At 54.3% G+C, this 26,828-nt stretch overlaps 1 protein-coding gene across 1 annotated transcript in view; it reads left to right on the top strand.

Moving 5' to 3' along the window:
• The window catches only part of LOC308119102 (titin-like), a 218,988-nt gene that overhangs the window by 65,112 nt on the left and 127,048 nt on the right, over positions 1-26,828 (top strand). Inside the window, 43 exon segments of the mRNA XM_080478934.1 lie at positions 121-684; positions 878-1,159; positions 1,244-1,522; positions 1,597-1,878; positions 1,976-2,254; positions 3,454-3,741; positions 3,918-4,196; positions 4,282-4,563; positions 5,016-5,294; positions 5,381-5,659; positions 7,168-7,446; positions 7,994-8,281; positions 8,357-8,635; positions 8,889-9,170; positions 10,069-10,347; positions 10,427-10,705; positions 10,798-11,076; positions 11,153-11,440; positions 11,523-11,801; positions 12,032-12,313; positions 13,600-13,878; positions 13,972-14,253; positions 14,363-14,641; positions 15,931-16,218; positions 16,776-17,054; positions 17,135-17,416; positions 17,503-17,781; positions 18,279-18,566; positions 18,762-19,049; positions 19,146-19,436; positions 19,513-19,800; positions 20,160-20,264; positions 20,337-20,622; positions 21,822-22,005; positions 22,114-22,197; positions 22,376-22,643; positions 23,740-24,000; positions 24,270-24,479; positions 24,564-24,641; positions 24,732-24,758; positions 25,648-25,704; positions 25,790-25,831; positions 26,077-26,130. Coding sequence (XP_080335060.1) covers positions 121-684; positions 878-1,159; positions 1,244-1,522; positions 1,597-1,878; positions 1,976-2,254; positions 3,454-3,741; positions 3,918-4,196; positions 4,282-4,563; positions 5,016-5,294; positions 5,381-5,659; positions 7,168-7,446; positions 7,994-8,281; positions 8,357-8,635; positions 8,889-9,170; positions 10,069-10,347; positions 10,427-10,705; positions 10,798-11,076; positions 11,153-11,440; positions 11,523-11,801; positions 12,032-12,313; positions 13,600-13,878; positions 13,972-14,253; positions 14,363-14,641; positions 15,931-16,218; positions 16,776-17,054; positions 17,135-17,416; positions 17,503-17,781; positions 18,279-18,566; positions 18,762-19,049; positions 19,146-19,436; positions 19,513-19,800; positions 20,160-20,264; positions 20,337-20,622; positions 21,822-22,005; positions 22,114-22,197; positions 22,376-22,643; positions 23,740-24,000; positions 24,270-24,479; positions 24,564-24,641; positions 24,732-24,758; positions 25,648-25,704; positions 25,790-25,831; positions 26,077-26,130 — 10,686 coding nt within the window.

The raw sequence follows: 26,828 nt of genomic DNA, 5'->3' as shown, positions 1-26,828 counted from the left end.
GTGTTGTTTGTCAAACTGAAGCTGCCGTCTCGTTTCCAATGTTCTCATGTTCAGTGTCACACGTTGATGTCTGTCTTGTTTCTGCTGAACCTTGTGGTGTGTTCTGCCTGCTCTCCATAGAAATGTACCCACCAGTATTTGTTTCAAAAGCCGAGCCGATGACTTTATTTGTGGGGAAAGGAGCGGCGCTCCAGTGCTCGCTCACGGGCTCCTCACCCATGGAGGTGGTCTGGCACAAGGACAACATAGCGGTCTCCTCCGAGGGCAACTATGTCACCAAATGTGAAAAGAACAAGTATTCTCTTCACATTGGGAGCCTGGAGCCGAGCCATCAGGGAGCGTACCTGTGCAAGGCGTCCAACAGTGTGGGCACCGCCACCTTCACCACCGAGCTCAAGGTCATAGACAAGCCGCGCTTTGTCCGGACCGGCGAGCCGGTGTCGGCCGCGGTCAATGACCCAGTCAGGCTGGAGTGCCAGGTGGACGAGGACACTGGTGTCACTGTCTCCTGGACAAGGGACGGCAAAAAAGTCCACCAGAGCATGGATTGCAAAATGTCCCTGGAGGACAAGGTCGCCATTCTTGACATACCCAAGTCCAAAGTGAAGGACTCTGGGACGTACGTGTGCACGGCCACGAATGAGGCGGGAAGCTCTTCCTGCGAGGCCGTAGTGTCGGTACAAGGTAAGTCCTTCAGGCGGTTCTGTCCGAGCGCTTCGGTCCGTACCTATAAAGCAGCTGGTGGGTTTTACGCTGACGATGCTAACACTCTGCACTGCTTCCCTCCTGTCTTCTGTCTGGCTGTCTTTCTCTTCTGTTCTGTTTTCCTGTCTCTCTGCTGACGTTACAAACATTTGTGACCTGAACACTCTTGCAGAGCCGCCTGCCTTTGTCAGGAAACTGGAACCCAAGGTTACCTGGAAACAGGGCGCAGCCGCACGCTTGCAGTGCACCGTTAAGGGATCGCCCGAGCTTCGTATCCACTGGTTCTGGAACGAGCGGGAGATTAGTGACGGAGACAAATACAAACTGTCTTTCAAGGGCGGAGTGGCCTCCCTGGAGGTCATGACCCTGGTGGTCACAGACAGTGGTAGCTACACCTGCGAGGTTTCCAATAACGCCGGCAGCGAAAGCTGCAGCACCACGGTTGCTGTCAAAGGTTTGTCCGGTCTTGTTTTGATTCACCGCTCACTGTTCACGCTCTGGGATTCACCAGGGTTAACTTGTGTGTTGTGACGAGCAGAGCCGCCGTCCATCAGAAAAGAGCTGCAGACGGTGGAGGCGCTGAAGGGACGAAGCGTTCAGCTCGAGTGCGAGATCGCAGGAACGGCTCCGTTTGAAATCAGCTGGGTCAAAAATAAGAAACCCGTCAGCAGCGATCAGAAATATCAGATAATCTCCGGGGATTCTGTGTCGCGGCTGGAGATCCAGACATTTGACAGTTCAGATGTGGGAGATTATCAGTGTGTCGTCTCCAACGACGTCGGCAAAGTTACGACCAAAGCTGCAGCGAAACTGAAAGGTCAGTGAGTCCGCGGTTGGCCGAGGCTTCTGCTGTCCGGCGCTCAGCTCATGTGGTGAAATGTGTTTCTGTAGAGCCGCCGTCCTTCTCAAAGCGCGTGGAGAGCGTAACGGCGGTGGTGGGCAACGCCGTCAAACTGCAGGGCGCCGTGAAGGGCTCCGCCCCCATCGCTGTCAAATGGACCAAGGACTCTGAGATACTGAGAGGCGACGATGCCAACATCAGCATGGCGTTTGAGAATAACGTGGCCAGCTTGTCCATTTGCGCGGTGGCCATCAGCCACGGTGGGAAGTACTGCTGCCACGCCGAGAACCAGGCGGGGCAACAGAAATGTGAAGCCACATTGACTGTCCAAGGTCAGACAAGTGGCGTGCCGTACATATATACCCACGTCTTCAGGGTCACATGTCTAACCTCTTTGTATCATTACATGACGGGTCTGTCCCGCCCCAGAACCGGCCCGGGTGCTCGAACCGGCCGAGTCCATTAGCGTGACCGCGGGCGACTCCGCCACACTGGAGTGTTCGATCTCCGGCAGCCCCGAGCTGAAGGTCAAGTGGTTTAAAGACGGGAAGGAGATGATCAGTGGCCGTAAATATAAGATGAGTCTGAGAGAGAACGTCGCCGCCATGAAGATTCTGGCGGCAGAGCGAGGAGACACTTCAGAGTACAAGATGGAAGTGTCCAATAAAGTCGGGAAAGACCAGTGCACATGCTCAGTCACCGTCTTAGGTCAGCACTCACTTTGTTTTGCTTCTCATCATTCTTTTGAAGTTTCAAAATGACTGAAATGATAAAGACGGTGGTCGTTACCGTCACTTCTGGTTGGCGGTTGTAAAGGGATCAGTCTGTGTGACATCAGCAGGGGGGAGCGCCGGCTGCCCTGGACCCTCGGCAACGCAACTAATGACTGAACCAGGGTCTTATGTGCCCTGGACCCTCGGCAACGCAACTAATGACTGAACCAGGGTCTTATGTGCCCTGGACCCTCGGCAACGCAACTAATGACTGAACCAGGGTCTTATGTGCCCTGGACCCTCGGCAACGCGACTAATGACTGAACCAGGGTCTTATGTGCCCTGGACCCTCGGCAACACGACTAATGACTGAACCAGGGTCTTATGTGCCCTGGACCCTCGGCAACACGACTAATGACTGAACCAGGGTCTTATGTGCCCTGGACCCTCGGCAACGCGACTAATGACTGAACCAGGGTCTGATGCTCTCATATGAAGGTCTTATTCACTGAATCATATGAGAAAACTACTGCGGTTCCGTATCACGACGTCTAAATGCTTCTTGTGTTTTAGCCCTTTTGGTGATTTTTAAATCGTATTTATTATCTTTAACGGTCAAGATCCAACTTCGGTTCTGCTGGAAACGAGTAGAACGCAGTGTTTGCTGCCACATGGATGTTTCAGAACTCTAAAAAGCTTTGAAGCGTTTGGTCCTCACACTGAAACATGCCGGATGTCAGCGGCAGCGAGGCGACACTCAGCATGAAGGATCGTTTCAGCAGCTGAATGGTTAAAGTTAACGCCACCGTTTGGTTCCAGAAGACAAGGAAGAGCTGGAAACACCAACGTTATCTAATGAATCCGGCTCCAGTTGAAGTTGCCTGTAATGTGGTGAAGGTGGAGCCTCAGAGATCTGGTGGACCTGAACAGGACCGACTCCTGACGCCTCGCTGTCGGGTTGAATGAGGGTCTGCGTCCTCGCAGAACTTTACAGAACAGGTCCTGATAGTCGGTGAGACAGAACCTTCTCGGCCGTCTGGGTTGAGATGATCTGTGGTATCGGAGTGAGTCCAGGGTGGAGGACGGTCTCCTGAACCTGCTGGTGTCGCTCCGACTGATCCACAAACTGTTGACTTTGTCTTTTTTTTAATTCTGCCTCTGTTAATGCGTTACTGTTCTCTCCTCAACGGGCAGATCGGATAACGCCTCCGACGTTCACCAAGGCCCTGAAAAGAGTGGACGGTAACGTCGGTAGTGACGTCTCCATGGACTGTAGGGTGTCTGGCTCCCAGCCCATGACCTTAGTCTGGTTCAAGGACGACCAGGAGGTCACGTCCGGGGCCAAGTTCCAGCCGGAGTTTAAAGACGGCGCCGCCTCGCTGAGAATCGGTCGGGTGGAGAAGGCCGACTCCGCCGTTTACAAATGCAGAGCAACCAATCCAGCTGGCTTTAAAGAGAGCAGCGGGACGCTCTACGTCAAAGGTTACCGGCGCTCACAGCTCCTCACTATCATTGCGTGTGTGTGTGTGCGTGTGTGTGTGTGTGTGTGTGTGTGTGTGTGTGTGTGTGTGTGTGTGTGTGTGTGTGTGTGTGTGTGTGTGTGTGCGTGTGCAGTCTTTGAATGATTTCATGCTGACTGTCTCGTGGCCGGCCTCCAGAACCGCCGGCGTTCACTGTGACACCAGACAGCCAGGAGGTGATCCCCGGAGCCACGGTGTCCCTCAGGGCAGCCTTCACTGGGACGGCCCCTCTGGCGGTCCGGTGGTTCAGGGGGGACCAGGAGGTCCAGACCGGGGGCTCCTGTTTCATTAAGAAAGACGCCTCCTCCAGCTCTCTGGAGCTCCACTCGCTGAAGCCGGCCGACTCGTCCAAATACACGGTCCAGGTCTCCAACGACGCCGGGAAGGTGGACTGCACCGCCGTGCTCTTTGTGAAAGGTGCCCGTCGCCGCCATGGCACCCCTTTAACTAGCGCTGATGCCGTTCCTTCTGCGTCCTCACCAACGTTAACCTCTTCTCTCAGAGCCTCCCGCCTTCCTGAGGAAACTCCAAGCCGCCAAGCTCGTCACCTGTGGCGACTCGGCGCGGCTGGAGTGCTCGGTGACGGGCAGTCCGGTCATCGGGTTCAGGTGGTTCAAGGACCAGATGGAGATCAGTTCCGGTCCTAAATACAGAACCAGCTCCGGCGAAGGCCTGGCCGCTCTGGAGATAGCTACCTGTGCTGTGGAGGACGGGGGAGAGTATGTGTGTGTGGCGGCGAGCGACGCCGGCAGCGACCGCTGCAGCTGTACGGTGACGGTCAAAGGTCAGTTGAGTCCGAGGTCAGCGGATCTGTGACGACTCGTCTTCTCTCATGTTCCAGTGTCAGAGAGTGAAGGTTCACTGTGAAAACGAAGACGTTCACTAAATGTGAGGTGGCGTTTTAGGACAGTACGTAAACAACACGGATCAGCCACAACATTAAGACCACCTGCCTAACTACACCCTCGGTCCTCCGTGTGACCTCTGAACCTTTCTGTAGAATTTTCCTCGAGATCCTTCAGGTGCAGGAAGCTGCTCGGTGGCACACTGTTCTTCTTGTGGGCGGGGGTACGGTCAAACCTTAGGGCTGTGGTGTCAGAAGCCAGATGTAGCGTTCATCAGGTGACTGCTGAGAACTTCAGATTGGTCGTCTTCGTCTTCGTCTTCGTCTTCGTCTTCACAGTGAACCCGGAGCTTCTGCTGCAGCGCCCTCACATGCCGCCTGTCTCCTTCCAGAGCCGCCGGTGTTTGTGCGCAGCTTGGAGCCCAGAGACGTGGTCAAAGGTGCAGAGATGGTGCTGGAGTGCCAGGTCTCTGGCTCCGCCCCTTTTACTGTGTCATTTTCTAAAAATGGCAAAGCGATCAGGAACGATAAGAAGCACCGGATCACGGTGAAAGAGGAGCTGCTGGCACTGCAGGTGCCGGCGGTGGAGGCCGGAGACGTGGGTGTGTATCAGTGTACCGTGGAGAACGAAGTGGGCAGGTCGACCTGCGATTGTCAAGTAACGCTGAAAGGTTTGTTGGCCAAGGTCTGATCTGAACCGTGTTTGGACGCTCTCCTCACTTTGACGGTAACTGTCAGCTGACGTTGTTCCTCGTAGAACCGCCGTCGTTTGTGAGGAAACTGGAGAACGTGAGTTCGCTGGCGGGCGGCGAGGTTTCTCTGCAGTGCTCGGTGAAGGGCTCTGAGCCCATGAGCGTGTCCTGGACGAAGGACAACCACGAACTGAAGGAGGCTGAGAACACTCGCATCACCTTCGAGAACCGGACCGCTCAGCTGCACATCACAGACCTGCATGGCAAACACTCCGGCAAATACAGCTGCCAGGCGCAGAACCAGGCCGGCAGCCAGACCTGCTCTGCACTGCTGACGGTCAAAGGTCGGTCCGCCAGCGAGTCGGTGCTGTGGATCCATCAACCTGACGGGCGGTCAAAGTCACCAGGAAGTAGAACCAGTCACCAGGAGGTAGAACCAGTCACCAGGAAGTAGAACCAGTCACCAGGAGGTAGAACCAGTCACCAGGAAGTAGAACCAGTCACCAGGAAGTAGAACCAGTCACCAGGAAGTAGAATTAGTCACCAGAAAGTAGAACCAGTCACCTGGAAGTAGAACCAGTCACGAGGAGGTAGAACCAGTCACCTGGAAGTAGAATCAGTCACCAGGAAGTAGAATTAGTCACCAGAAAGTAGAACCAGTCACCAGGAAGTAGAACCCATCACCAGGAGGTAGAACCAGTCACCAGGAAGTAGAACCAGTCACCAGGAAGTAGAGTCAGTCACCAGGAAGTAGAATTAGTCACCAGGAAGTAGAACCAGTCACCAGGAAGTAGAACCCATCACCAGGAGGTAGAACCAGTCACCAGGAAGTAGAACCAGTCACCAGGAAGTAGAGTCAGTCACCAGGAAGTAGAATTAGTCACCAGGAAGTAGAACCAGTCACCAGGAAGTAGAACCCATCACCAGGAGGTAGAACCAGTCACCAGGAAGTAGAACCAGTCACCAGGAAGTAGAATCAGTCACCAGGAAGTAGAGTCAGTCACCAGGAAGTAGAACCAGTCACCAGGAAGTAGAACCAGTCACCAGGAAGTAGAATCAGTCACCAGGAAGTAGAGTAAGTCACCAGGAAGTAGAACCAGTCACCAGGAGGTAGAACCAGTCACCAGGAAGTAGAACCAGTCACCAGGAAGTAGAACCAGTCACCAGGAAGTAGAATCAGTCACCAGGAAGTAGAGTAAGTCACCAGGAAGTAGAACCAGTCACCAGGAGGTAGAACCAGTCACCAGGAAGTAGAACCAGTCACCAGGAAGTAGAGTCAGTCACCAGGAAGTAGAATCAGTCACCAGGAAGTAGAGACAGTCACCAGGAAGTAGAACCAGTCACCAGGAAGTAGAACCAGTCACCAGGAGATAAACGGCAATGGCCGTTGAATGAAGAGGACCTCAGGACATCTCAGCTCAAAGTGTAGAACCTCTCAGGTGGCTGTAGAACCCTCCAGGTTGATGTAGAACCTCTCAGGTGGATGTAGAACCTCTCAGGTGGCTGTGGAACCTCTCAGGTTGATGTAGAACCTCTCAGGTGGATGTAGAACCTCTCAGGTGGCTGTAGAACCTCTCAGGTGGCTGTAGAACCTTCCAGGTTGATGTAGAACCTCTCAGGTGGATGTAGAACCTCTCAGGTGGATGTGGAACCTCTCAGGTTGATGTAGAACCTCTCAGGTGGATGTAGAGCCTCTCAGGTGGCTGTAGAACCCTCCAGGTTGATGTAGAACCTCTCAGGTGGATGTAGAACCTCTCAGGTTGACGGAGACCACAGGCACCATCAGATCTCCACAGATTTCCTGCTTTAGCCTCGCCAGCTTTTTGACTGACTCTGTATTATGACGTCTCAGAACCGGCACAGATCACCGAGGAAGCCGAGTCCGTCAGCGTGACTCAAGGTGACCCAGCAACGCTGGAGGTCCGGTTCTCCGGCACCAGGCCGCTGAAGCCGCGGTGGCTGAAGGCCGGGAAGGAGCTGACGTCAGGTCAGAGGTGGAAGGTGCAGAGCACCGACGGCAGCTCCACGCTCAAGATCGTCAAAACCGAAAAAAGTGATGCCGGGGAATACAGCTTCCTGGTTTCCAACGACGCTGGGGAGAGTCAGTGTGAGGCCACGCTCAGCGTCCTGGGTCAGTCCTCCACATGTCCCCTAGTCATCCCCCACACGTCCCCTGGTCGTCCCCGACACATCCCTTATACGTCCTCCACATGTCCCCTAGTCGTCCCCCACACGTCCCTTATACATCCTCCATGTCCGCTGGTCGTACCCTACACATCCGCTATACGTCCTCCACACATCCGCTATACGTCCTCCACACGTCCCCTATACATGCTCCACATCTCCCCTAGTCGTCCCCCACACATCCCCTATACGTCCTCCACATGTCCTCTATATGTCCTTTACACATCCCACACATGTCCCCCATACATCCCCTATATGTCCTACACATATCTCCCACATGTCCCCTATACACCCCCATATGTCCCCTATACGTCCCTGACACATCGCCCACACATCCCCACAGCTCCCTTATACGTCCCTCGCATATTCCCTATATGTCCCACCTATGTCTCTCACACATCCATATACATCCTCCACATGTCCCCTATACGTCCTCTACATGTCCCCCCAAGTTTCGACCTGCTGCTCACTGGTCTTTTGGTTCTCTGTGTCAGATCAAATCATTCCTCCGTCCTTCACGAGGAAACTAAAACAGATGGAAGGAATCAAAGGATCCTTCGCTCACCTGGACTGTCTGGTCTCGGGCTCGCTCCCCGTCACCGTGCAGTGGTACAAAGACCAGAAGGAGATCCAGACTGACGGAAAACACAAGTGCACCTTCTTTGAGAACGTTGCCTTTCTGGAAATCTCCAACCTGGACTCTAAAGACGGCGGCAGTTACACCTGCATGGCCCGGAACCAGGCGGGGTCGGTGCAGTGCTCCGGCGTCCTGCTGGTCAAAGGTTTGTTCTCCAAACGTTTGACGGAAAGACGACCAGCAGACGGCTTCTCGGCACTAACTCACTTCTGTTTTTCAGAACCGCCATGTATTCTGGAAAAGCCTGAGCCCATGAGTGTGTTACCGGGGTCAAAGGTTGTGTTTAACGTGCTGCTTTCTGGCACGCCGCCGCTCACCATTAAATGGTTCAAAAACCAGAAGGAGGTTTTGTCCAGCGCCGACTGTAACGTGATCAGAGACAACGCCTCCAGCTCGCTGGAGCTCTTCTTCGCCAAAACCTCAGACTCTGGAGAATACGCCTGCGAGATACACAACGATGTGGGCTCCGCCTCCTGCCAGGCGGCGCTCTTCGTCAAAGGTTACCCCTCTTTATGTAAAGTCCAGTGCATGAGTATGTCCTTATCCAGCGGTTTGTTACCCGGCAGAGGGTTGATGGTGGGAGACGGACATCCTCCAGGGGGCGCCACCAGCTTCAGGGGCGGTTCAGTGAAATATTCACTAACGTCCAAAACACCATCAACCTTCAAATCAAACATGTGGATGGAAACATACTAGTATTCGCCGCCGTGACCTGGCAATGACCTCACTTCCTGTCCGGTTTCATCCTCCAGTGCCTCCGCAATTCACCCAGACGCCGGCCCGCCTGTCGGTGGTGCGTCCGGGTCAGAGCAAAGTGTTTGAGTGCCAGGTGATGGGAACACCTGAGATAGACATCTACTGGTTCAAAGACGGCTCGGAGATCCTTCCCGGCGACCGCCACAAGATGGCGTTCGTCAACTCCGTGGCCTCGCTGGAGCTCTGCAGCGCCGAGCTCAAAGACGGAGGCCTGTACTACTGCGAGGCTCGCAACGAGGCCGGCAGCGAGAGCTGCAGCATGGACCTCAAGGTCAAAGGTCAGTCACGTCTGCCTGACTGCAATAACAGGGTCAGCAGACCGACAGGAACCTGAAACAGAGACGTGGACTATTTCCTGACTCGCTCCAGACTTTCATCCTGATGAACCGTGTGACGGTAGCTCAGCTCTGGACTGCTTGAACTGGTTTTGGACCAGTGAACACTTGGAAATGTTTTCACCTGGTTGGTTTGTGGACTGCTTCTGGACTGGTGTTGGACTAGTTTCAGGGTAGGAACTGACTGATGTCAAGACTTCAGATTATTTACCAGTTTGGCCAGACCTCTGAAGGTACAGTCTGGATTCAGACCAGTTTTTAGACTGGTTTCAGACTGGGGTTGGACTGGATTCAGACTGGGGTTAGACTGTATTCAGACTGGGGTTGGACTGGTTTCAGACTGGGGTTGGACTGGTTTCAGACTGGGGTTGGACTGGATTCAGACTGGGGTCGGACTGGATTCAGACTGGGGTCGGACTGGATTCAGACTGGGGTTGGACTGGATTCGGACTGGGGTCGGACTGGATTCAGACTGGGGTTGGACTGGATTCAGACCAGTTTTTGGACTGGATTCAGACCAGTTCTTGGACTGGTTTCAGACTGGGGTCGGACTGGATTCAGACCAGTTTTTGGACTGGATTCAGACTGGCTGTGTTTCTTCAGACGTGGTTGGACCAGTCTCTCGTGTTTCCGGTTCACTCTCAGAGGAAATTCTTCAGGTGACGGCAGCTGATCGGTGGTGATGTTGTGGTCGTTAAGAGATACCAGTGAAGTCCATTAGAAACTCGTGGTTCCTGCAGTGGAATGCAGATTCTGTCATAGACTATGTCTGGTAGACCAGGTCTGTTGGACATAGTCTGGTGGACTAGGTCTGGTGACGCTGTGTCTCCTCTCATCTCAGAACCTCCTTCATTCGTCCGGGAACTGAGTCCGGCCGACGTGGCGAAGGGCTCCGGAGCCACGTTTGAGTGTCAGGTTGCAGGAACGGCTCCGTTTGAGATCACATGGCACAAAGACGCGAAGGAGATCAAACCCAGTGCCAAGCACGGCTTCTCTCAGGTCCTGGACTGCGTGAATCTGGAGGTCCACCGATGTGATTTGGTCGACGTCGGTGAATATCAGGTTACTGTGGCCAACGAGGTGGGAAGCTGCACCTGCAGGACCAGGCTCAGCCTGAAAGGTCGGTCCCATCAAAGTCACACCATGCTGACCTCTTCTCCTGTCAAACCTTTAAACATTGGACGCTTTTCTGTTGTTAGAACCTCCAACCTTCACAAAGAAACTTGAGAACGCCGCCACGGTTTTAGGTAAGATGGCGGAGTTCCAGTGTGCGGTGGCGGGCTCGCCCACGCTCTCTGTTCAATGGCAAAAAGATGGCAGCTGGATTCTGGAGGATCCAAAGATTGAGAGAACGTTTGAGCAGAATGTGGCGACTCTCCGGATCGCGGCCTGCGAGGCCTCGTACGGCGGGAAGTACACCTGCCAGGTGGTGAACGAGGCGGGGCAGGATAAATGCTTTGCCACGCTCACGGTGCAAGGTACCCTGCATTTCTCCAATCAGCGCTCTCAGCTCTTTGCACCACCCTCACTCAGACAGCAACTGTATGAATGTTTTGACTCTGGGTTGTAGAGCCGCCTCAGATCACAGAGAAGCCCGAGGTGGTCCAGGTAACGGCGGGCGACCCGGTCAGTCTGGACTGTAAGGTGACCGGCTCACCGGAGCTCAGAGTGAAGTGGACGAAGGACGGCCGGGAGCTTCAGTCCATCAGGCAGCACAAGCTGACCTTCCTCAACAACGTGAGCAGCCTGAAGATTCAGGCGGCTCAGAGGGAGGACCAGGGAGACTACGTCTTCGAGGTGGTCAACCACATCAGCAGCTGCAGCTGCAGAGTCAAAGTGATGGTGTTAGGTCAGTGTGGAAACACCACCTACTGCGGCTCATGCAGACAATGACTAATTTCTCTTTACTCTTTCCCTGGTGACAGAACAAGTCCTTGCCCCGAGCTTCATCAGGCCTGTAGTAGACATGCAGGAGGTTCTGGGCTCCTTTCTTCAGATTTGTGCCAAAATCTCAGGGTCTCTGCCGATTTCTGTGGAGTGGCAGAAAGACGGAGCCCAAATCCTGAGTGGCGTGAAACACAAACTCATTCAGCAGGACAACTCTGTGTCGGTGGAGATCGAACAGGTGGAGCGATCCGACGCAGGATCGTACTCCTGCAAACTGACCAACGCGGCCGGAAGCTGCCAGAGCAGCGGATCCCTCAGGGTCAAAGGTCAGACAGCGTCTAGCACCGGCGTAGTCCGGACTGGAAGGTGAGTATGTCTTTAACCTGGTTGGTCTTGTGTGATTCTCAGAGCCGCCCAGCTTTGTGACGCTGCCCGAGCCCCAGGCGGCCATACCCAACGCCACCGTGCGCTTCAAGGGCTCCTTCACAGGGACGCCCCCCTTCACGGTCAAATGGTTCAAGGAGGACATGGAGCTCATGACAGGCCCCGCCTGTTTCACCAGGCAGGACGGGCAGGCCTGCGTCCTCGAGCTGTACTCGGTGGGCGTCGCCCACACCGGAGTTTACTCTTGCCAAGTCAGCAACGACGCCGGCTCCGTCCGCTGTAGCGCCGAGCTGACGGTCAAAGGTTGGGCTTGACTCTTGTTTGGCTGTTTCATCTCAAAGCTTCGCCATTGGCTGAACGTCGCCACTCTTTGATAATGAGTTCCTACCTTCCCGGTGCTGTTCCTTCTGACGAAGAGCTTTCTGCATCTTCCTCCGCCGCTAACCCGCCATCCTCACCGCTGCTTCTCTTAACCGCCCGTTGAGCCTCCGCTTCCTTCTGGCCGCTAACGTCTTTATGTTTTGGCTTTCCAGAACCACCTGAGTTTGTGCTGAAACTCCCCGCTGCAAGGTTTGTGAAGCAGGGCGAGTCGCTCCGCCTGGAGTGCAAAGCCGGCGGCACGCCGCCGCTGCAAACCACTTGGTACAAACATGACGCCAAGCTGAGCGAGGGCGGGAACTACAGGACCTCCTTTGTTGACTCGGTCGCGGTCCTGGAGCTGCTCTGCGCCAGCTTTGACGATGACGGAGTCTTCACGTGTGAGGCTCAGAACGATGCTGGCAGCGCCAGCTGCAGCACCACGCTTACCGTGAAAGGTCAGCCTCTCCTGGCTCCTGATTGGTCGGATCGCACCGGCCGCACAGTGTCTTCTAGAAGCTGTTTTTTAAAGCTTAAAGCTGATTTCCAAAACCCGTCAAGTCCTAGAGTCCTCCCCCTTCTCCTCTGGGGACCTGCTGCCCGGCGAACATCCGTCCAAAGAGACGTTCCAGTATTCAGATCATGTGTCGGGACAATTTTAGTGACTCATCTGAACCTCTAATTTAACCCAACTCCTTTTCAAATGTAACATCTGGGACGTCTCGGCTCTAGTTCTATTCCCTAGAGAACGCCATGAGAACCCTCCGACAGTCTTCCATCACACAGCAGCTCCAGTAACTCCTCCCACTTCCCTCCCATCCTGACGCCACTGCTTAACATTTCAACCGTCTCAGTCGAAGCACAAATACGTTGAAGGGACTTTTTCCTTCAGGACGTCTCTTCAGTGTCCATTGGGTTGAAGGTCCAACGTATTTCACCTTCTTCTGAACTGAACTGAGAAACATTTCCTATCATTTGCACCATCGAGACGAAGCACCATGAGCAGTAAACCCACAACCTTCCACAGTGCCAGTGAGCCAGGCTTCACTGATTCACCTGCAGTCAAGTTCAGAGGCTCTTTTATAAAGTCCACACGTCTCAGCTGCGTTCCTTTCTGGAGAGCGGGGGGGGGGGGGGTCCTGGTCCTGGTCCTGGTCCTGGAGGCTCCAGTTGAGTCACCAGGAAGCTCTGCAGGAAGCTCTGCAGGACGCTCTGCAGGATGCTCTGCAGGACGCTCTGCAGGACGCTCTGCAGGAACCTTTGCTACCAGCTGTGGAGACACACTGAACACGGCAGGACCAGGATTCCCCTCCCCTGGTCTAGAATGTCCAACAGATTGACACTCGTTCCTTTAGCTGATAAACACCGTCCTAAAGTTCTGAGCTCCATTCTGAACCGTGTTCTGAATTCTCCGTCTTCACAAACTGATTTCAGGAAGTGTAGCTCCAGGAACCCCCCACGGTTTGATCCAAGGTCAAAGGTCAAACCGATCCCGTCATTTAAAGTCAATAACGTCTTTCCTTCCGTTCAGTTTCTTAAAAAGTCGTGGCTGTAATTTAGTCCCATTCCTGCACGGGTCAACTTTCTGTCTTTGTTCAGGCGAAGTAAAGAAAACCCTTCAGTGGGTCGGCCTCTCGCTGTGGACTTCAGGGTTCTGGACTTCAGGGTTCTGGGTTTCAGCTTTAAGACTTTGGGTTGTTCCCATGGTGTAAACCTTCTTAACCACTTCCTGCTCTCCCCGTAGACCCTCCGTCTTTCGTTAGAGTCCCTCCGCCCGTCGAGGGGCTGAAGGGGAAGGATGTGAGTCTGTACTGCGAGATGCGTGGTTCGGCTCCGTTCCAGGTCACCTGGTTCAAGGACCGGAAGCCTCTGATGGAGAGCAGGAAGTATAAGATGGTGAGCGAGGGCGGCTCGGCCACGCTGCACGTCATGGGCATTGAGCCGGCGGACGCCGGCGAATATGAGTGCAAAGTGTCAAACAGTGTAGGAAGTGACACCTGCCGGGCGCCGGTTAAACTCCGAGGTCAGTAGCAACGGGTCTCGATTGAAAATGAGATTTTCCGAGTGCTTTGTCACCCCGCTGACTCTCCTCTGCGCTGTTTTCTCCTCCCTTCAGAGCCGCCGTCGTTCACGAGGAAACTGTCGAACACGACGGTGACGCAGGGCGAGCCGGTGACCCTTGTGGCCGCCGTTACAGGCTCTGAACCCATGACCGTGTCCTGGGTTCAGGACACGGATCACATTCTCAGGGACGGTGACAACAGGAAAATCTCCTTTGAGAACAACCAGGTCACACTTAAAGTGTTTAAGGCTGACGCAGCCACGGCAGGCAAATACTCCTGCCGGCTCACAAACGATGCCGGGAGCGCCGAGTGTTTTGCTAACGTGAATGTTCTAGGTTTGTAACCATATAATTCTCTCTTTCTCGTTGTCCGTTGGGTTTGGCAGCCTTCCTCCCCCACGCAGGTTCTTTAAACGCTTGCTGTGCTCCTCCTTGTTGATTCTAGAAGCGGCGAAGATCGTGGACAAGCCCGACACTCTGAGCGTGACGGCCGGCGATATCGCCGCCCTGGAGGTCAAAGTGTGCGGGACCCCGGAGCTCGTCCCCAAGTGGTTCAAAGACGGCGTGGAACTGGCCACTGGCAGGAAGTACAAGATCTCCTTCTCCCGGATGATCTCCAGCCTCAACGTGCTGAACGCGGAGAAGGTGGACTCTGGAGAGTACACGTTCCAGGTCATGAACGAGGTCGGGAAGGACCTCAGCAAGATCAACCTCACCGTTCTGGGTTGGTTCTTCTGCTTGTTACTTCGTCAAACGGTAGGATCTGTGTTAGAGAGATCAGCTTTAAACAGACGCTCTACATCACCGGTGTCCAACCCCGGTCCTGGAGGGTCTCCGGTCCTCCGGGTCCTCCAGGTCCTCCAGGCCTTCCAGGACGGGGAGCCGACACCTTGCTCCAGGTAGCGGATGTTCTGCAGGTCATGATTTGTGGTTCGGGTTCTCACTTTGGGAGAAAAAACCTCCAGAACACAGGCGGGTGAGGCGGGGATTGAACCGACAACCCTCAGACTGGAAAATCAGCAGATTCCCAATGTGGGCGTGTCCTTCAGCGTTTGGTAATGTTTTAGCCAATCAGAGGGCAGGATTCTTCATGGGAATGTTTTAGCCAATCAGAGAGCAGGATTCCTCATGGTAATGTTTTAGCCAATCAGAGAGCAGGATTCCTCATGGTAATGTTTTAGCCAATCAGAGAGCAGGATTCTTCATGGTAATGTTTTAGCCAATCAGAGAGCAGGATTCTTCATGGTAATGTTTGAGCCAATCAGAGAGCAGGATTCTTCATGGTAATGTTTGAGCCAATCAGAGAGCAGGATTCTTCATGGTAATGTTTTAGCCAATCAGAGAGCAGGATTCTTCATGGTAATGATTGAGCCAATCAGAGAGCAGGATTCCTCATGGTAATGTTTTAGCCAATCAGAGAGCAGGATTCTTCATGGTAATGTTTTAGCCAATCAGAGAGCAGGATTCTTCATGGTAATGTTTGAGCCAATCAGAGAGCAGGATTCCTCATGGTAATGATTTAGCCAATCAGAGAGCAGGATTCCTCATGGTAATGATTTAGCCAATCAGAGAGCAGGATTCTAAACAAAAACACTGATTTCCTAATAAGTTCATGAACTTGAGTGAGAATCAAACGAGCGTTTTTAGATAATGAAGATTTGCTCAAACCGACAGTGATTTTGAACTTTGTGGTCGATGAGAACCTCATGATGGTTTTTCTTTTTCTTGTGAGACGTGGAAAAGTAAACCTCAGAATTTCTTCCGATGAGTTTCGTGTTTGAGACGTTACCGTCCTGTAATACCACGTCGCACCAGCAGGGGGTGCAGTGCGTGATTCAGAAGAAGCAGCAGATTCTCATTGAAACAACTGAAAGTGCTGACTCGCTGCTGCGGCCCAGAGGGCAGAAGCAGTATTACATGCAGTTACTTTACTTTGTAGTTACCAGGAAGTTACTTTGAGTGTGAACGTTGAGCCTCTAGAGGGCGCTAACTGCCGCTGTCCGTCCCGAGCAGACAAGACCATTCCTCCGAGCTTCTCCAGGAAGCTGAAGGACTGCCAGCTGGTGGCGGGCCCCCCCGGGGAGATGGAGTGCAAGGTGTCGGGCACGCCGCCGTTCACCATCTCCTGGTACCACGGCGAGCAGGAGCTGCAGAGCGGCCCCAGCCAGGAGCTCAGCTTCAGGGACAACAGCTGCTGCCTGCGGCTGCCCAGCCTCAGCCTGGAACACTCCGGAACCTACCGCTGCAGGGCCGCCAACAGGGCCGGGGCCAGCGAGACCGCCGCCCTGCTGGTCGTCAGAGGTCAGACACACACTGCACGCTGAGAAAACACACAAGCACACACACACACACACACACACACACACACACACACACACACCTTGCACACACACACACACTGCACACACACACACACTACACACACACTACACACACACCTTGCACACACACACACACACTGCACACACACACACACACACACTACACACACTACACACACACACACCTTGCACACACACACACACACACTACACACACTACACACACACACACCTTGCACACACACACACACCTTGCACACACACACACACTACACACACCTTGCACACACACACACACACACACACACACTACACACAGACACACACACACACACACACACACACACACACTACACACACACACACACACACACACACCTTGCACACACACACACACACTACACACACCTTGCACACACACACACACACACACACTACACACACAGACACACTACACACACAGACACACTACACACACACACACACACACACACACACAGTGTCAGCAGGGAGAGTTCACTCCAGTCCTCTTGGCAGAGCCGCCATCGTTCGTGGTTCCACCGCAGCCCCTGGAGGCCACGCCGGGCTCCACAGCAACCTTCTCGGCCATGGTGAAAGGCAGCGCCCCCCTCAGGCTGAAGTGGTTCAGGGGAACCAAGGAGATCCAGGCGGGGCACGACTGCGATTTCTCCCTGAAGGACAACCAGGTGATCCTGGAGCTCCGCAATGTAGAGCGCAGTCACGCCGGGGAGTACACCTGCCAGATCATCAACGAGGCCGGGAAGGAGAGTTGCCCCGTCAACCTCGCCGTCAAAGGTCAGGACGTCGGTGGTCTGGTGCCAGAAGGTAAGAACGTAATGTCTGGTGAAACCTGACCGGCTGTGGTGGTTCCTCAGAGCCGGCGGCGTTCTCCAAGAAGCTGAAGGATCTATCGGTGGAGAAGGGCAAACCTCTGGTGCTGGAGTGCTCCTACACCGGGACCCCCAAGATCACCGTGAGCTGGTTCAAGGACAGCCAGCAGATCTTTGCTTCCTACAGGTACAACATCACCACCACCGAGAGCTCCTGCATCCTGGAGCGCCTCGGCACCGACGACAAGGAGGCGGCCGGCCGCTACGCCTGCCAGGTCTCCAACGACGCCGGGACGGACTCCTGTGAGGCCGCCGTGTCCATCCTCGGTGAGAGACCAACCAACCGCCGGTTCTGAGGCCTGATCGGTCGGTCGGTCGGCCGGAGGTCCTCACTCTGCTGTTCTCCTTCTCAGAGCCGCCGTACTTCATGGAACCTCTGGAGAACATGGAGGTGACGGCGGGTGACGGCGTGTGCCTGAAGTGCTCGGTGGCCGGCACGCCGGACATCAAGGTGTCGTGGTTCAAGGCGGACGGGAAGGTGCGCTCCGGCCCCGACTGCAAGCTGGACTTCACCAGAGGCGTCGCCTCGCTGAAGCTCGCCAGAGCGTCCAAGGCCCACGTCGGAGACTACACCTGCAAGGCGGAGAACCGCATAGGCTCCGCCTCCTCCACCTGCAGGGTCAACGTACTCGGTAATACCGTCCACCGCCACCCGAGTTTTACCTCCACCCGAGTCCCACCTCCACCTGAATCCCACCCCCACCCGAGTCTTACCTCCACCCGAGTCACACCTACACACGAATCCCACCTACACCCGAGTCTTACCTCCACCCGAATCACACTTCCACCCTAGTCTTACCTCCACCCGAGTCACACCTACACACGAATCCCACCTACACCCGAGTCTTACCTCCACCCGAATCACACTTCCACCCTAGTCTTACCTCCACCCGAGTCACACCTACACACGAATCCCACCTACACCCGAGTCTTACCTCCACCCGAATCACACTTCCACCCTAGTCTTACCTCCACCTGAGTCCCACCTCCACCCAAGTCTTAAATCCACCCCAGTCTTACCTCCACCCGAGTGTTACCTCCACCCAAGTCTTACTCAAATGGTAACAATAATCTTAGATGATAGATGTGAAGTGGAGGGTCCTGCCAACTCACGGTTCGATTCCCGCAGAGGCCAAGACGCAGCCGTCCTTCCCGAAGAAGATCAGCAGTGTGCAGCAGACGGAGGGTCAGCCGGTGCGCTTCGAGTGCCGTGTGGCCGGCTCCTCCCCCATCGCCGTGTCCTGGCTGAAGGACGGCGAGCCGCTGCACCCCGCCGCCGGCGTCTCCGTCACCTACGACGACAACACGGCGACGCTACACATCGAGCGCGGCGAGATGAGCCACAGTGGAGAGTACACCTGCGTGGCGTCCAACAGCGTCGGAACGGCGTCCTGCAGAGCCAAACTCACCCTGCAAGGTGTGTGTGTGTGTGTGTGTGTGTGTGTGTGTGTGTGTGTGTGTGTGTGTGTGTGTTTATATTAGTGTGTGTGCGTGCGTGCGTGCGTGCGTGCGTGCGTGCGTGTGCGTGCGTGCGTGTGCGTGTGTGTGTGTGTGTGTGTGTGCGTGTGTGTTCTGACTCTTCTTCTCTGATCTCTCCTTCCCGGCGCTGCAGAACCGAGGTTCCCGCCGCTCTTTGACGAGAAGCTTTCGCCACAGGAAGTGACGGTGGGCGACAGCATCGAGCTGGAGTGTCACATGACAGGCTCCGCCCCCATTAAGGTCACATGGTCCAAAGACCACAAAGACATCCGCTCGGGGGGAAACTACAAGATGAGCTGCGTGGACAACCGTCCGCGGCTGAGCATCCTGAAGGCCGACCGCGGCGACTCGGGCCGCTACTTCTGCCACGCCTCCAACGACGTGGGCAAGGACTCGTGTTCCGCCGACATCTCGGTCAAAGGTACTCCCGCCGTGGCTCCGCCCCCTCTGCCAAGGCGTCCCTGTGAGAGAGCTGGCCCCGCCCCCGCTCACTGTCTCTCTCTCGTCTCGTTTCCAGAGAGGAAATCGCCTCCGACGTTCACCAAGAAGCCGTCGGAGCACATGGAGGACTCGGAGGGGAAGCTGGTGAAGCTCGAGGGACGCGTGTCTGGCTCGCAGCCCATGACCGTCACCTGGTTCAAAGACGACCGCGAGATCGCCGCCTCTGACAAGTATGACATCAGCTTCAAGAGCAACGTGGCCGTGCTGGTCATCAGAGGCAGCAAGGTGAACGACAGCGGCCGCTACACCTGCACCGCCGCCAACGAGGCCGGCCACGCCTCCTGCGGCGTCACCGTGGGCATCGCAGGTAAGACTCGCCAACTCTCCGTCGAGCGAAGGGCTCTCCGGTTCCTGGTGTCTGACGCTGCCTGATTCCGCCGCAGAGGCCAAGAGGCCGCCGGTGTTCGATGTTCCGCTCAAACCAGCGACGTTGAACGAAGGTGAGAAGTTGAGTCTGCGCTGCCACGTGTGCGGGACTCCGCCCCTGAAGGTCCAGTGGATGAAGGACCGCAAGGACCTGACGTCGGCCGGCAGCACCAGGATCACCTTCTCTGACGGGACGGCGTGCCTGGAGATCGGCCAGGCGTCGCAGCACGACGCCGGCGACTACCTGTGCAAGGCCAGCAATGAGGCCGGCAGCGAGTTCTGCAAGGCCAAAGTCCTCGTCAAAGGTAACGGAGCCTGAGAAGGTCTCACCGCTTCCAACCGCCGTCCCACAAAAACCCAACCAAGATAAACCAAGTTAATCCAAATTAAACCAAATTAAACCAAATTAAACCAAGTTAAACCAAGTTAAACCAAGTTAAACCAAGTTAAACTAAACTCAGCCAAACTCAATCATGAAATTCTGTCTGACCAAAAGTCAAATAAAAAGAGTAAAGCCACTTGGACCGGCTGGAGGGACGGACTCTGGACAATGTGCCAGAGGGACGGACTCTGGACATTGTGCCAGAGGTTCCCGGTTGAGCGTCGTGAGAACGAGACTGAAATACTTGTTGACTGATTCACTGTGAACGTCCTCATGTTGCAGAGAAAATGGCTCCGCCTCCCGCCGAAGCTCCACCTGCCGCTTCGCCCAAAAAACTGGACAATCTTTTCTTCATCGAGGAGCCCAAAACCGTCCACAGTACAGAGAGTGAGTAGAAGCACGCAGAGACATAAAGATCTCTGCGGTGAATCGGTTCCTCACGGTGGTTCTGCCCCACAGAGGGAACCGCCACCTTCATCGCCAAGGTGGGCGGCGACCCCATCCCCAGCGTGAAGTGGATGAAGGGCAAGTGGAGGCAGGTGACGCACGGTGGACGCATCTCCATGGAGCAGCGCGGCCACGAGGCCAAGCTGGAGATCCGGGAGGTGACCAAGTCCGACTCGGGCCAGTACCGCTGCGTGGCGTCCAACACGCACGGCGAGATCGAGTGCAGCGCCGACATGCACGTGGACGAGAAGAAGGAGGCGGCGCAGCTGGAGGGCGACCTGCGCGCCAAACTCAAGAAGTACGAACGAACAGTCCTTCATAGAGTCACATGATAGAGTCTGTCACATGATAGTCAGTCAGTCACATGATAGTCAGTCTGTCACATGATAGTCAGTCAGTCACATGATAGTCAGTCTGTCACATGATAGTCAGTCAGTCACATGATAGTCAGTCTGTCACATGATAGTCAGTCTGTCACATGATAGAGTCTGTCACATGATAGAGTCGGTCAGTCACATGATAGTCAGTCTGTCACATGATAGTCAGTCTGTCACATGATAGTCAGTCACATGATAGTCAGTCTGTCACATGATAGTCAGTCAGTCACATGATAGTCAGTCTGTCACATGATAGAGTCTGTCACATGATAGAGTCAGTCACATGATAGTCAGTCTGTCACATGATAGAGTCTGTCACATGATAGAGTCGGTCAGTCACATGATAGTCAGTCACATGATATAGTCAGTCACATGATATAGTCAGTCACATGATAGTCAGTCTGTCACATGATAGAGTCTGTCACATGATAGTCAGTCTGTCACATGATAGAGTCAGTCACATGATAGTCAGTCACATGATAGAGTCAGTCACATGATAGAGTCAGTCACATGATAGTCAGTCTGTCACATGATAGAGTCAGTCACATGATAGTCAGTCCGTCACATGATAGAGTCAGTCACATGATAGAGTCGGTCACATGATAGTCAGTCTGTTACATGATAGAGACAGTCTGTCACATGATAGTCAGTCACATGATAGTCAGTCTGTCAAATGATAGAGACAGTCTGTCACATGATAGTCAGTCACATGATAGTCAGTCTGTCACATGATATCAGTCTGTCACATGATAGAGACAGTCTGTCACATGATAGTCAGTCTGTCACATGATAGAGACAGTCTGTCACATGATAGTCAGTCTGTCACATGATACTCAGTCTGTCACATGATATCAGTCTGTCACATGATAGAGACAGTCTGTCACATGATAGAGTCAGTCTGTCACATGATAGAGTCAGTCTGTCACATGATAGAGACAGTCTGTCACATGATATCAGTCACATGATAGTCAGTCTGTCACATGATACTCAGTCTGTCACATGATATCAGTCTGTCACATGATAGAGACAGTCTGTCACATGATAGAGTCAGTCTGTCTCACAACAGTCAGTCTGGACGCTTCGTGCCGTCATCCCTCCTTCACCTGCCGTTGTGTTCCAGGACGCCGTCCAAACAGAAGAGTCCTCAGCAGGAGAAGGACATCGACATCGTGGAGCTGCTGAGGAACGTCGACCCCAAAGAGTACGAGAAGTACGCCAGGATGTACGGAATCACCGACTACCGAGGTCTGCTGCAGGCCATCGAGCAGCTGAAGAAGGAGAAGGCTGAAGAAAGTGGAAGAACGGTGAGGAAGATGATGGGATGATGGTGCTCATGGTTATGATCACGGTGGTGATGATAATGATGAAGATGGTGGTGGTGAAGATAGTGATGATGATCAAAACTTCAACAGGAAGTGGATCGTGCAGACAGGGAGTCTGATGAGGAAATGGCCCGCCTGGTGGCCGACCTGCAGAAGCGCATGGAGCGCACCGAGGTGAGGATGTCTGCTGGGATAGCGGAGCGTCTCTGGTTAACGGCGTCTCTGGTTAACGGCGTCTCTGGTTAACTCCGTCTCTGGTTAACGGCGTCTCTGGTTAACTCCGTCTCTGGTTAACGACGTCTCTGGTTAACTCCGTCTCTGGTTAACTCCGTCTCTGGTTAATGCCTCGCAGCCCGTCACCGTCCTGAAAGACATCGCCGACCGCGCCGTCCTCGCCAATGAGGACGCCCAGTTCGAGTGCCAAGTGAAGATCAACTACCCAGAGATCACGCTGTCGTGGTACAAAGGCACGCAAAAGCTGGACAGCGGCGACCGCTACGACATCAGCGTCAGCGGCGACCGCCACCTGCTGCGCATCAGGAAGGCTCGGCCCGCCGACCAGGGCAACTACCGGGTCGTCTGCGGCCCGCACATCTCCAGCGCCAAGCTCACTGTCACCGGTCAGTACACACCCAACCACAGTCACCGGTCAGTACACACCCAACCACTGTCACGGGTCAGTACACACCCAACCACTGTCACCGGTCAGTACACACCCAACCACTGTCACGGGTCAGTACACACCCAACCACTGTCACTGGTCAGTACACACCCAACCACAGTCACCGGTCAGTACACACCCAACCACTGTCACGGGTCAGTACACACCCAACCACTGTCACCGGTCAGTACACACCCAACCACAGTCACCGGTCAGTACACACCCAACCACTGTCACGGGTCAGTACACACCCAACCACTGTCACCGGTCAGTACACACCCAACCACTGTCACTGGTCAGTACACACCCAACCACTGTCACGGGTCAGTACACACCCAACCACTGTCACTGGTCAGTACACACCCAACCACTGTCACGGGTCAGTACACACCCAACCACTGTCACTGGTTTAGGAACTGAAACATGTTGAAGATCAGGACAGATGTTCTGCTGGATTCTGGACTCTAGAACCAGTCTGGTTCTTCACCACGGTTCGATTCCCTCTCTCTGTGAGGTCCACGGTTGGATTCCCTCTCTTGCTGCTCTCCATCTTCTTCTGTTGCTCAGTGACAGTGGACAGTTAATCTCCATCAGATTCATTTGATCCACTTTTCTCTGATTGCTGATTCATCAGGAGACGTTGACGTCTTGACGTCTTGACGTCTTTTCAAGACGTTTGTTGACGTTTAAAAGACGAAGAAGAGCGGAGATGTTCCTTCTCGCTCTGTCAGACCACCTCATCAACAAACCTTGTCTGATATTCAGACCAAAACGATATCACGGAAAACTGACGACACATGTGCCACAGTGGTTAGCACTCCTGCCTCACCTGAGAAAGTCACCGGTTCAAATACTGTCCAGAGGACTTCCCTCAGGTGGGGTAGGTGAATTGGTGACACTAAAATTGCCCCCAGGTGTACCTGTCCTCACTTGTCCTCACCTGTCCTCACCTGTCCAGGTGTCTCTGTCCTTGCTTATATGTGAACCACCTGTAATAATGCCGAAAACAACCGTCTTCTGTACCTGAACACGTTCTTGTGCTTTGTGTGTTTCAGAGGCGGAGGTGGAGAAACACCTGCAGGACACGTCGGGTAAGGAAGGCCAGCCCTGCACGTTGTCTTGTCAGTTGTCTGTCCCGAACGTCGAGGCTCAGTGGTTCAGAAACGGGCAGCAGTTAGAGATGAAGGGGAGGTTCTCCTCGGAGGTCAAACACAAAGTCCAGAAGCTGGTGATCAAAGACCTGAAGCCCGAGGACCGGGGTCGGTACAGCTGCCGGTACCAGCACCTGGAGTCGTCGGCCGAGCTGTGGGTGGAAGGTTTGTACCCGGACGGTTCGGACGGCTTGTCGGTGTCCTGCACTCACCTCTTGGCTCTCGTCACGCTGTCACACTAACGCCTTCTGGACTCTGGAGCTCACCCTCTTTTTTCTGGTCCTTCTGGGCTTTGTCTTCCTCTGTCTTAACCTTCTTCACCAGTATCTTCCAACACGCCATGCCCCCGTCATAACCCCGCCCCCCCGGTGGTGCTGCTGGTCTCTAACCCTGTGGATGTTCTCCGCTCACCGTCACGTCTGTGTCCGTTGCAGCCGAACAGATCCATTTCACCAAACGCATCCACAACGTGGAGGTGAACGAGCTGCAGTCGGCCACCTTCGAGTGCGAGGTGTCCTTCGACAACGCCGTGGTGTCCTGGTACAAGGACACCTGGGAGCTGAAGGAGAGCCCCAAGTACAACTTCACCAGCGAGGGCCGAAGACATTTCATGGTCATCCGAAACGTGACCATCGAAGACGAAGGTGTGTAGCGGCCGGAACAGACGGCGTCATTCTTTGTTCTTCTCACGTTCCGCCGCCGTGACCTGCGTGTGTTCCTCACCGCAGGCGTGTACTCGGTCATTGTGAGGCTGGAGCCCCGCGGAGAGGCCAAGAGCACGGCCGAGCTTTATTTGTCTGGCAAAGGTACAGTTGACCGCCGGGCTGCCGCACCTTCCCCGGCCCGCTTCCACCCGAGCGCCGCTAACGTCTTCCTCGCTCTTCCTCCTCCCACAGAGATCGAGTTGGCCATGGTGCCGGTCGGTGAGTCACCGCGCCGCCGCCACCGCCGCACCACGTGTCCGGAGGTCCTGCAGCGTCCGTCAGTCTGAGCCCGCCTCCGTCACCTTAACCCCCGCAATGCTTTCAAAGTTCCAGCGGAAGGCAGAGGTCACAGCAGAGGTCACAGCAGAGGGCAGAGCAGAGGGCAGAGCAGAGGGCAGAGCAGAGGGCAGAGGTCACAGCAGAGGGCAGAGCAGAGGGCAGAGCAGAGGTCAGAGGTCACAGCAGAGGGCAGAGCAGAGGTCAGAGGTCACAGCAGAGGTCACAGCAGAGGGCAGAGCAGAGGGCAGAGCAGAGGGCAGAGGTCACAGCAGAGGGCAGAGCAGAGGGCAGAGGTCACAGCAGAGGGCAGAGCAGAGGTCAGAGGTCACAGCAGAGGTCACAGCAGAGGGGGCAGAGCAGAGGTCAGAGGTCACAGCAGAGGTCACAGCAGAGGTCACCCTCACCTGAATGAGGATTTCAAGTTGTTAGAAAAACAGTTTGAGACTCATTTGCTGGATTTAGAGTTTCTGTAGATCTTCTGAAGTTTGTTTTCAGTCGTAGACGTTAAAATACTAGTTTGGGTTCGTTGTTCAGATGTAGAAACATCTGATGACACGTCGTTCAGTCGTTCAGCCGTTCAGCTAAAGGACGCCTGAAGAGAGAAAAGGGTCCATTTAAGCAGCTGGAAAGGTTGCAGAAACCAGAAGCAGCACGGTTGACGTGACCCGTCTGGGTCAGCCGCTGGCCTGAAGCTCCGCCCCTTGACTGGCGGCTCGGTACTGGCGGCTCGGGTACCGACGGCGCTGCAGGAACGTCCAACATGTTCATCTGTTTTCGTTTGTCTCACTTTGTCAAGATGAAGATGAAAACTTTGGCTTTGAATGTGTAGATTTCCCAGAATCCTCGGTTCAGAGGCCCGAGGCGCCGTGGTCAGCGGCCATACGAGGTGAGAACGAGTTCCCGATCAGAACCCCACAACCAACAGAACCGGTAGTGTAGCACTGACCCACTGTGTTCTGGTCTCTTTAAAGAATCTGAGTTCTATCAGTACCAAGAAGAAGTGACTCAGCGAGGTACTTTCACCGTTTTTCACTTCTGACACCACCTGCTAGCTAGCGGAGCATTAGCCTGACCACCGCCATCTGTTAGCATGTTAGCCCTGTTTACCTGTTAGCATGTTAGCCCTGTTTACCTGTTAGCATGTTAGCAGCTGTTTACCTGTTAGCATGTTAGCACTGTTTACCTGTTAGCATGTTAGCAGCTGTTAGCACTGTGACGTGTTAGCCGTTAGCTTATCCGCTGTGTGTTTTCTCGTAAGAATCGACGGAGTTTTCGTTTTGCTACGAGGAGGAAGAGCAGCTCCATCAGAAAGGTACAAACATACTCCTCATCTTCATCATCCTCATCCTCATCGAGCCGTCTGACCAGGAATCCCATCCTGAGTACTTCTTCTAAAAAGTAACTGAAGCGTGTGTAATCTTCACGGACTCGGGTGGAGGTGATGAAGACGACTCTGGATGTGGATCTCCTCCTCTTCCTCATCTTCCTCCTCTTCTCTTAAACTCCTTTTTTTCTTCTTTTTTTTAATCTTTTAACCTTCATCCCGCCTTCATCTTCATCACTAACCAAGACTGAACCAACACCCCCCATAGTGGACCCACAGCCCCCCTTCAGGAGGTTCTGTCCCCACCAGCAGACCTGCACTCTTGGCTGGTCCTGGGCCTAGTCCTGAGCCTAGTCCTGGGCCTGGGCCTGGTCCTGGGCCTAGTCCTGGGCCTGGGCCTGGTCCCACAACAAAAGTTCCAATGACAAGCTGAATACTCTCTCTCTCTCTCCCTCTCTCTCTCTCTTTCTCTCTCTTTCTCTCTCTCTCTATCTCTCTATCCCTCTCTCTCTCTTCTCTCTCTCTCTCTGTCGCTCTCTTCTCTTCACTCTCTTTCTCTCTCTCTCTCTCTTCTCTCTCTCTCTCTCTCTCCTCTTCTCTCTCTTTCTCTCTCTCTCTCTCTTCTCTCTTCTCTTCTCTCTCTCTCTCTCTCTCTCTCCTCTTTCCTCCTCTCTCTCTTTCTCTAT

Source organism: Lipophrys pholis (genome assembly GCF_963383615.2).
Source record: "Lipophrys pholis genome assembly, chromosome: 13".
In the NCBI taxonomy this organism is placed as follows: domain Eukaryota; kingdom Metazoa; phylum Chordata; class Actinopteri; order Blenniiformes; family Blenniidae; genus Lipophrys; species Lipophrys pholis.
This window is presented reverse-complemented; position numbering and strand designations above follow the sequence as displayed.